The sequence below is a fragment of the Oncorhynchus keta genome, unplaced genomic scaffold, assembly GCF_023373465.1.
Source record: "Oncorhynchus keta strain PuntledgeMale-10-30-2019 unplaced genomic scaffold, Oket_V2 Un_scaffold_5451_pilon_pilon, whole genome shotgun sequence".
Lineage (NCBI taxonomy): Eukaryota > Metazoa > Chordata > Actinopteri > Salmoniformes > Salmonidae > Oncorhynchus > Oncorhynchus keta.
Window position 1 is genome coordinate 103,257 of NW_026290961.1, and position 10,309 is coordinate 113,565.

Below are 10,309 nucleotides of genomic sequence, written 5' to 3' on the forward strand. Positions count from 1 at the left end.
AGGTGTTTGGGTGTGAGAGACTTGACATCAGAAGAGTTACAGGGTGTGTTAAGTGGTGGTGGCAGCTGTAGAGAGGTGTTTGGGTGTGAGAGACGACATCAGAACAGTTACAGGGTGTGTTAAGTGGTGATGGCAGCTGTAGAGAGGTGTTTGGGTGTGAGAGACGAAATCAGAAGAGTTACAGGGTGTGTTAAGTGGTGGTGGCAGCTGTAGAGAGGTGTTTGGGTGTGAGAGACGACATCAGAAGAGTTACAGGGTGTGTTAAGTGGTGCGGCAGCTGTAGAGAGGTGTTTGGGTGTGAGAGACGACATCAGAAGAGTTACAGGGTGTGTTAAGTGGTGGTGGCAGCTGTAGAGAGGTGTTGGGTGTGAGAGACTTGACATCAGAAGAGATACAGGGTGTGTTAAGTGGTGGTGGCAGCTGTAGAGAGGTGTTTGGGTGTGAGAGACGACATCAGAAGAGTTACAGGGTGTGTTAAGTGGTGGTGGCAGCTGTAGAGAGGTGTTGGGTGTGAGAGACGACATCAGAAGAGATACAGGGTGTGTTAAGTGGTGGTGGCAGCTGTAGAGAGGTGTTGGGTGTGAGAGACGACATCAGAAGAGATACAGGGTGTGTTAAGTGGTGGTGGCAGCTGTAGAGAGGTGTTTGGGTGTGAGAGACGACATCAGAAGAGTTACAGGGTGTGTTAAGTGGTGATGGCAGCTGTAGAGAGGTGTTGGGTGTGAGAGACGACATCAGAAGAGTTACAGGGTGTGTTAAGTGGTGATGGCAGCTGTAGAGAGGTGTTGGGTGTGAGAGACTTGACATCAGAAGAGTTACAGGGTGTGTTAAGTGGTGATGGCAGCTGTAGAGAGGTGTTGGGTGTGAGATTGACATCAGAAGAGTTACAGGGTGTGTTAAGTGGTGGTGGCAGCTGTAGAGAGGTGTTTGGGTGTGAGAGACGACATCAGAAGAGTTACAGGGTGTGTTAGTGGTGGTGGCAGCTGTAGAGAGGTGTTTGGGTGTGAGAGACGACATCAGAAGAGTTACAGGGTGTGTTAAGTGGTGGTGGCAGCTGTAGAGAGGTGTTTGGGTGTGAGAGATGACATCAGAAGAGTTACAGGGTGTGTTAAGTGGTGGTGGCAGCTGTAGAGAGGTGTTTGGGTGTGAGAGACGACATCAGAAGAGTTACAGGGACAGTGGTGGTGGCAGCTGTAGAGAGGTGTTTGGGTGTGAGAGACTTGACATCAGAAGAGTTACAGGGTGTGTTAAGTGGTGGTGGCAGCTGTAGAGAGGTGTTTGGGTGTGAGAGACGACATCAGAAGAGTTACAGGGTGTGTTAAGTGGTGATGGCAGCTGTAGAGAGGTGTTTGGGTGTGAGAGACGACATCAGAAGAGTTACAGGGTGTGTTAAGTGGTGGTGGCAGCTGTAGAGAGGTGTTTGGGTGTGAGAGACGACATCAGAAGAGTTACAGGGTGTGTTAAGTGGTGGTGGCAGCTGTAGAGAGGTGTTTGGGTGTGAGAGACGACATCAGAAGAGTTACAGGGTGTGTTAAGTGGTGGTGGCAGCTGTAGAGAGGTGTTTGGGTGTGAGAGACGACATCAGAAGAGTTACAGGGTGTGTTAAGTGGTGATGGCAGCTGTAGAGAGGTGTTTGGGTGTGAGAGACAACATCAGAAGAGATACAGGGTGTGTTAAGTGGTGTGGCAGCTTAGAGAGGTGTTGGGTGTGAGAGACGACATCATCAGTGGTGGTGGCAGCTGTAGAGAGTGAGAGATGACATCAGAAGAGTTACAGGGTGTGTTAAGTGGTGGTGGCAGCTGTAGAGAGGTGTTGGGTGTGAGAGACTTGACATCAGAAGAGTTACAGGGTGTGTTAAGTGGTGGTGGCAGCTGTAGAGAGGTGTTGGGTGTGAGAGACGACATCAGAAGAGATACAGGGTGTGTTAAGTGGTGATGGCAGCTGTAGAGAGGTGTTGGGTGGAGAGACGACATCAGAAGAGATACAGGGTGTGTTTGGTGGTGATGGCAGCTGTAGAGAGGTGTTTGGGTGTGAGAGACGACATCAGAAGAGATACAGGGTGTGTTAAGTGGTGGTGGCAGCTGTAGAGAGGTGTTTGGGTGTGAGAGACGACATCAGAAGAGATACAGGGTGTGTTAAGTGGTGGTGGTAGAGAGGTGTTGGGGTGAGAGACAACATCAGAAGAGTTACAGGGTGTGTTAAGTGGTGGTGGCAGCTGTAGAGAGGTGTTGGGTGTGAGAGACAACATCAGAAGAGTTACAGGGTGTGTTAAGTGGTGGTGGCAGCTGTAGAGAGGTGTTGGGTGTGAGAGACGACATCAGAAGAGATACAGGGTGTGTTAAGTGGTGGTGGCAGCTGTAGAGAGGTGTTTGGGTGTGAGAGACGACATCAGAAGAGTTACAGGGTGTGTTAAGTGGTGATGGCAGCTGTAGAGAGGTGTTTGGGTGTGAGAGACGACATCAGAAGAGATACAGGGTGTGTTAAGTGGTGATGGCAGCTGTAGAGAGGTGTTGGGTGTGAGAGACGACATCAGAAGAGATACAGGGTGTGTTAAGTGGTGATGGCAGCTGTAGAGAGGTGTTTGGGTGTGAGAGACGACATCAGAAGAGTTACAGGGTGTGTTAAGTGGTGATGGCAGCTGTAGAGAGGTGTTTGGGTGTGAGAGACGACATCAGAAGAGATACAGGGTGTGTTTGGTGGTGATGGCAGCTGTAGAGAGGGTGTGATTACAGGGTGTGTTAAGTGGTGATGGCAGCTGTAGAGAGGTGTTGGGTGTGAGAGACGACATCAGAAGAGTTACAGGGTGTGTTAAGTGGTGGTGGCAGCTGTAGAGAGGTGTTGGGTGTGAGAGACGACATCAGAAGAGTTACAGGGTGTGTTAAGTGGTGGTGGCAGCTGTAGAGAGGTGTTTGGGTGTGAGAGACTTGACATCAGAAGAGTTACAGGGTGTGTTAAGTGGTGATGGCAGCTGTAGAGAGGTGTTGGGTGTGAGATATGACATCAGAAGAGATACAGGGTGTGTTAAGTGGTGATGGCAGCTGTAGAGAGGTGTTGGGTGTGAGAGACGACATCAGAAGAGTTACAGGGTGTGTTGGGTGATGGCAGCTGTAGAGAGGTGTTTGGGTGTGAGAGACGACATCAGAAGAGTTACAGGGTGTGTTAAGTGGTGGTGGCAGCTGTAGAGAGGTGTTTGGGTGTGAGAGATGACATCAGAAGAGTTACAGGGTGTGTTAAGTGGTGGTGGCAGCTGTAGAGAGGTGTTTGGGTGTGAGAGACGACATCAGAAGAGATACAGGGTGTGTTAAGTGGTGGTGGCAGCTGTAGAGAGGTGTTTGGGTGTGAGAGATGACATCAGAAGAGTTACAGGGTGTGTTAAGTGGTGGTGGCAGCTGTAGAGAGGTGTTGGGTGTGAGAGACTTGACATCAGAAGAGTTACAGGGTGTGTTAAGTGGTGGTGGCAGCTGTAGAGAGGTGTTTGGGTGTGAGAGATGACATCAGAAGAGTTACAGGGTGTGTTAAGTGGTGGTGGCAGCTGTAGAGAGGTGTTGGGTGTGAGAGATGACATCAGAAGAGATACAGGGTGTGTTAAGTAGTGGTGGCAGCTGTAGAGAGGTGTTTGGGTGTGAGAGATGACATCAGAAGAGATACAGGGTGTGTGGTGGTGGCAGCTGTAGAGAGGTGTTGGGTGTGAGAGACGACATCAGAAGAGTTACAGGGTGTGTTAAGTGGTGATGGCAGCTGTAGAGAGGTGTTGGGTGTGAGAGACGACATCAGAAGAGTTACAGGGTGTGTTAAGTGGTGATGGCAGCTGTAGAGAGGTGTTGGGTGTGAGAGATGACATCAGAAGAGTTACAGGGTGTGTTAAGTGGTGGTGGCAGCTGTAGAGAGGTGTTTGGGTGTGAGAGACGACATCAGAAGAGTTACAGGGTGTGTTAAGTGGTGATGGCAGCTGTAGAGAGGTGTTTGGGTGTGAGAGACGACATCAGAAGAGATACAGGGTGTGTTAAGTGGTGGTGGCAGCTGTAGAGAGGTGTTGGGTGTGAGAGACGACATCAGAAGAGATACAGGGTGTGTTAAGTGGTGATGGCAGCTGTAGAGAGGTGTTGGGTGTGAGAGAGACGACAGTGGTGGTGGCAGCAGAAGAGACATTACAGGGTGTGTTAAGTGGTGGTGGCAGCTGTAGAGAGGTGTTGGGTGTGAGAGACTTGACATCAGAAGAGTTACAGGGTGTGTTAAGTGGTGATGGCAGCTGTAGAGAGGTGTTTGGGTGTGAGAGACGACATCAGAAGAGTTACAGGGTGTGTTAAGTGGTGATGGCAGCTGTAGAGAGGTGTTTGGGTGTGAGAGACGACATCAGAAGAGATACAGGGTGTGTTATGTGGTGATATCCCATCCTTTCAGGGTGATGGCCTGAGGTTGGAATAAATATGGTTAATTAGTGCACTAGGGTGGTCATTTTGTTTTCTATCATTTTGAAATTAGTGAGTAGTGTTAGATGGTAGGGTATTTAATTTGTTACATTTTTAATTTTCATACAAAGTGTAAGGGAGTTGTACTCCAGTCTAGTAGGCGGCGGTAATGCAACAAATTGGATGCCAACCGCCGTTAAACATCATAGACGAAGAAAAAGGTGTGATAGTATTTAACGACTTACGGCGAGTCAGTTCACTTTTCCCAGGGAGACGTCAACAAAGTTTCTGAGTGAGATAACATGGAAGACAACAACAACCAAGTGACAACAAAGTGCCATCAGAAAGGGAATAATGGATTTAGAACGGACCGTGTGGTTGTGCGTAAATTCGAAAGCGCTGACTATCCGGACGTCGAGCGCATATTCATTGACGGGTTGATGGAGATGGTTCCGGATACCGCGTTTAGAGGGTTAAAACATCACCCCGAGAGCCTGCTCCTGTACGCCGCTATGACAAGTAAGGGAGAAATAGGTCTTATATCAATTTCTATTTATATATTGACTGTTATTCCAGCAAAATGTTAGTTTTCAGTGTTATTTGATTGACAATGAAGAATGTGTTATGAATGTAATAATTTACAGTTAGGCTATCTTGACATTTCATCAATACCGTTTGTGTTATTTGATTGCATTATTTAGTATAATTTTTGGGAAAATGCAGTAGAAGGCATCATTTGTGTTCGATTGCGATAGTACCAACTCATTTCCTTCCTGTGACTATTGTATGTCAACATTTAGATGACTCAATCATCCATTCTTCGCCACGGCTTTTGCAGTTGTTTGTTTTGTTGCGACCAAGTCGTTCTTGCTGACTTGTTTGGTGCCTCTCGCTGTCCTGTGCGCGCGCTGCTACTACAGCAGGAGAGTTGTCCTTGGTTACCTGGAGCGCGCCAAACTCACGGATATGGGCGACATCGAGGGACATTACATGAAAACTCCAGGTAATAGTCTTGGTCGAATAGTTTTTAAAAAAAAAATGCATGTATCATTCGTTTTATCCATGAATCATACCATTATATATTTGTTTATTTGAGTGTAGTTGGCTTTAGTTTAGTTACATTGCACATAGTTATTTTATTAAAATAGATTTCCACACAAGATTCCGTGCCTGGTTAAAAACAAACGAGCAGGGAGGCAAAATAAAACCAGGGCTTCATTCCTGTCTCCATTCTGGAATATAATTACTCATCTAGAATGGCAGCTAGTGCCTGTGGATGTGTCACCATGATCCCTCTGACTCCAGGCTCATTTCGGTCTACCCCATCAATAGAAAATAAAAGTATAGGAAGTCTTTGTCCCCAACAGGATGACCAGTCAGTGATTGGGCTCTTTCAAGAAAAGGATCCATTTAAAGTATAAAAGTCAACAGACAATGACATCAGCTTTTATTAAATGGGAGGATTAGGATATTATTTGATATTACCCACTATTTCCAAATTGCACCCCTCTTATTTCTCCCTCAGACTCCTGTCTGTGGGTTGCAGTGCTGGAGGGCAGTGTGGTGGGTGTAGTGGCGGCCTGTGCCCTGCGGGGGGAAGCTGGCACTGTGGAGCTGCATCGCATGTCGGTGGACCGGCGCTGTCGGCAACGTGGGGTTGGCGTTGCCCTCGGGCGGAAGGTTCTACAATATGCAGCGGACCGTGGCTACCTCTCTGTCGTCTTGGGAACCACGGCCTACTCGCCGGCTGCTCACCAGCTATACCAGACTCTGGGGTTCCGATGCGTCGGCGTCACCAAGGGATACGCCACGCCTGGCGTGAGCCGGTCGGTACTGGAGCAGCTCTTCTACCGGGTCAGTCATCACCACTACCGGAAGGACATGACCGTTCACAATACTAACACTCACAGCCAGCAGTGAACACGGAACAGGGATGGAGCACGGCACGGAACAGGGATGGAGCACGGCACGGAACAGGGATGGAGCACGGCACGGAACAGGGATGGAGCACGGCACGGAACAGGGATGGAGCACGGCACGGAACAGGGATGGAGCACGGCACGGAACAGGGATGGAGCACGGCACGGAACAGGGATGGAGCACGGCACGGAACAGGGATGGAGCACGGCACGGAACAGGGATGGAGCACGGCACGGAACAGGGATGGAACAGAACAGGGATGGGCACGGCACGGAACAGGGATGGAGCACGGCACGGAACAGGGATGGAGCACGGCACGGAACAGGGATGGAGCACGGCACGGAAAACAGGGATGGAGCACGACACACGAGTGCACATGCCGGCAAACACACACATGAATGCACACCACACACGCAAGCACACACTCTAACCCAACCCCCTGAGACCCTGAACTCAGAGCATCTTGTTTCACCATTTAGGTAATGGAAGAAAATCACCAGAACGTAATGTATGTAATCGCTAGGTTAAAGGTAAAGAATTGTTCACAAACGTACCTGTTTCCCCTTGTGATTTGAAGAGGGTTCTGTTCATTTCCTGTTCAGAGAATTGGTGGGGAAATTGGGTGCGTTCGAGCGCATGGTTTATTCAGGGTAACGCGCTAGTAGCTTATTCCGGGGGACATGTTTATATCCCAGGGTATTGATTAAAGCATAGCAGCGTCTCCAATTGAAATGTGTGCCTGTATTATTACATATGTTTATCTGAACATGTCTGTAGGGTATATCATGTGCTTTGAATGTTAATTGAGCAGATGTAGAAGGCTTGGGTATTGCTATAAGAAGCCTGTAACTCTTTGTTTGAGGAACAGGACAGGGAACAGGTCGGCATGCTGCTCGTGTTTGTTTGAAATGCTCTATTTGATAATTCTTGTAAATACTTGCACATTTTGCCGGCTATTATCTTCACTTGCAAATCAAAATACTCACACTGGACAAGAGAGATCCATCGGCTTCGTCAGTCTCCTCACTGTTAAAATCCTACGGTCACCTCAAGTGGGATTCAAACCTTTTCAGTTTTGAATTTTCCTGCCAGAATTTCTGGGGACTTTTTCCGCAATAATTTCTCGCGACCACAACACACCCCAAATCTAATGATACAACCTTCAAATCTGTACATTTCAATGTTTACATCAACCAATAACCTTCAATTCATTACATTTTCAATATCAAAATAAACCAATAAATATATTTACTCATTTGTATTTTTTTTCCACAATTAACTTTCTTAATGGGTCTATTGTTTTATTTTTTACTCTGTTTTGTTCCAAAAATAAATAAAAAACAAAACAACACCACTGAATAGTGTTTCAAACAAAACCAATGTTTCTGTATGAGTTTAACTAGGTGTTAGCATGAGCCTTAGGAGTTAGCTAGACACCTAGTGTGATAAGTCATTACAAATGGCCTTTGGGAGGAAACTGTTATCATTTGTCCAAAAGTTGAAATGTTCTAGTCAAGCCCAAGTCACTGAAAGTTCAAGTTACAAAATGCTGCACAGAAGTGTTTCACTTCCTCTCTCTCTCTCTCAAACACAAAAGCTATCGGGGTTAAAAGTAATGGTTGAATGTTCAGCTAATCCACAATTCCAAAACTCTGAAAACTGGAAGGCTGAATGTGTCTATTCATTACTTTTAAGTGTTAAAGGGGTAATCTGTGATTACTAACTCCATTTTAAATGATATACGCGATACTAGCTGTTGATTCTGGAAGAATATAACAACATAACATGCAAACTTAGTCACTGTATAGCTTCAAGACATTTTAAAACTACAGTTCTTATGTTATGGATGATCAGTCATTGCACCTATAGCCTGATGGTCAGTCATTGCACCTATAGCCTGATGGTCAGTCATTGCACCTATAGCCAGATGGTCAGTCATTGCACCTATAGCCTGATGGTCAGTCATTGCACCTATAGCCTGATGGTCAGTCATTGCACCTATAGCCTGATGGTCAGTCATTGCACCTATAGCCTGATGGTCAGTCATTGCACCTATAGCCTGATGGTCAGTCATTGCACCTATAGCCTGATGGTCAGTCATTGCACCTATAGCCTGATGGTCAGTCATTGCAGTAGCCATGGTCAGTCATTGCCTATAGCCTGATGGTCAGTCATTGCATCTATAGCCCCATGGTCAGTCATTGCATCTATAGCCTGATGGTCAGTCATTGCACCTATAGCCCCATGGTCAGTCATTGCACCTATAGCCTGATGGTCAGTCATTGCACCTATAGCCTGATGGTCAGTCATTGCACCTATAGCCTGATGGTCAGTCATTGCACCTATAGCCTGATGGTCAGTCATTGCACCTATAGCCTGATGGTCAGTCATTGCAGCTATAGCCTGATGGTCAGTCATTGCATCTATAGCCTGATGGTCAGTCATTGCACCTATAGCCTGATGGTCAGTCATTGCACCTATAGCCTGATGGTCAGTCATTGCACCTATAGCCTGATGGTCAGTCATTGCACCTATAGCCCGATGGTCAGTCATTGCACCTATAGCCCCATGGTCAGTCATTGCACCTATAGCCTGATGGTCAGTCATTGCACCTATAGCCTGATGGTCAGTCATTGCAGCTATAGCCTGATGGTCAGTCATTGCAGCTATAGCCTGATGGTCAGTCATTGCACCTATAGCCTGATGGTCAGTCATTGCAGCTATAGCCTGATGGTCAGTCATTGCACCTATAGCCCCATGGTCAGTCATTGCACCTATAGCCTGATGGTCAGTCATTGCACCTATAGCCTGATGGTCAGTCATTGCACCTATAGCCTGATGGTCAGTCATTGCACCTATAGCCTGATGGTCAGTCATTGCACCTATAGCCTGATGGTCAGTCATTGCACCTATAGCCTGATGGTCAGTCATTGCACCTATAGCCTGATGGTCAGTCATTGCACCTATAGCCTGATGGTCAGTCATTGCACCTATAGCCTGATGGTCAGTCATTGCACCTATAGCCTGATGGTCAGTCATTGCACCTATAGCCTGATGGTCAGTCATTACACCTATAGCCCCATGGTCAGTCATTGCAGCTATAGCCTGATGGTCAGTCATTGCATCTATAGCCCGATGGTCAGTCATTGCACCTATAGCCTGATGGTCAGTCATTACACCTATAGCCCGATGGTCAGTCATTGCAGCTATAGCCTGATGGTCAGTCATTACACCTATAGCCTGATGGTCAGTCATTGCAGCTATAGCCTGATGGTCAGTCATTGCATCTATAGCCTGATGGTCAGTCATTGCATCTATAGCCCGATGGTCAGTCATTGCAGCTATAGCCGATGGTCAGTCATTGCAGCTATAGCCCGATGGTCAGTCATTGCAGCTATAGCCCGATGGTCAGTCCATTGCAGCTATAGCCTGATGGTCAGTCATTGCAGCTATAGCCAGATGGTCAGTCATTGCAGCTATAGCCCGATGGTCAGTCATTGCAGCTATAGCCTGATGGTCAGTCATTGCACCTATAGCCAGATGGTCAGTCATTGCACCTATAGCCCGATGGTCAGTCATTGCAGCTATAGCCCGATGGTCAGTCATTGCACCTATAGCCTGATGGTCAGTCATTGCACCTATAGCCTGATGGTCAGTCATTGCACCTATAGCCTGATGGTCAGTCATTGCACCTATAGCCTGATGGTCAGTCATTGCACCTATAGCCTGATGGTCAGTCATTGCAGCTATAGCCTGATGGTCAGTCATTGCATCTATAGCCTGATGGTCAGTCATTGCACCTATAGCCTGATGGTCAGTCATTGCACCTATCTATCAGTCATTGCACCTATAGCCTGATGGTCAGTCATTGCACCTATAGCCCGATGGTCAGTCATTGCACCTATAGCCCGATGGTCAGTCATTGCACCTATAGCCAGATGGTCAGTCATTGCACCTATAGCCTGATGGTCAGTCATTGC

At 47.3% G+C, this 10,309-nt stretch overlaps 1 protein-coding gene across 3 annotated transcripts; it reads left to right on the forward strand.

Annotated features, from left to right (window-relative positions):
- Positions 1-4,640: 4,640 nt before the first annotated feature.
- LOC118383606 (N-acetylaspartate synthetase-like) lies at positions 4,641-6,583 on the forward strand. Of its 3 annotated transcripts, none has more exons than XM_035770079.2 (3): positions 4,641-4,928; positions 5,248-5,412; positions 5,935-6,583. In XM_035770079.2, the coding sequence occupies exons 1-3, from the start codon at positions 4,712-4,714 to the stop codon at positions 6,327-6,329; spliced, it is 777 nt and encodes a 258-aa protein (XP_035625972.2). In that variant the 5' UTR covers positions 4,641-4,711; the 3' UTR covers positions 6,330-6,583. The 3 variants fall into 3 exon arrangements, with proteins under 3 accessions (XP_035625972.2, XP_052372851.1, XP_052372850.1); XM_052516891.1 differs by having other exon boundaries at positions 4,781-4,928; positions 5,330-5,412; XM_052516890.1 differs by having other exon boundaries at positions 4,783-4,928; positions 5,210-5,412.
- The last annotated feature ends 3,726 nt before the right edge of the window (positions 6,584-10,309 follow it).

Bases quoted from the DNA above. Each gene is read 5' to 3' on its own strand.
- LOC118383606 (XM_035770079.2), top strand. From the start codon at position 4,712: ATGGAAGACAACAACAACCAAGTGACAACAAAGTGCCATCAGAAAGGG. The intron at 4,929-5,247 runs GTAAGGGAGAAA...CGGCTTTTGCAG, and splicing joins CCTGTACGCCGCTATGACAA to TTGTTTGTTTTGTTGCGACC. The intron at 5,413-5,934 runs GTAATAGTCTTG...TTTCTCCCTCAG, and splicing joins ACATTACATGAAAACTCCAG to ACTCCTGTCTGTGGGTTGCA.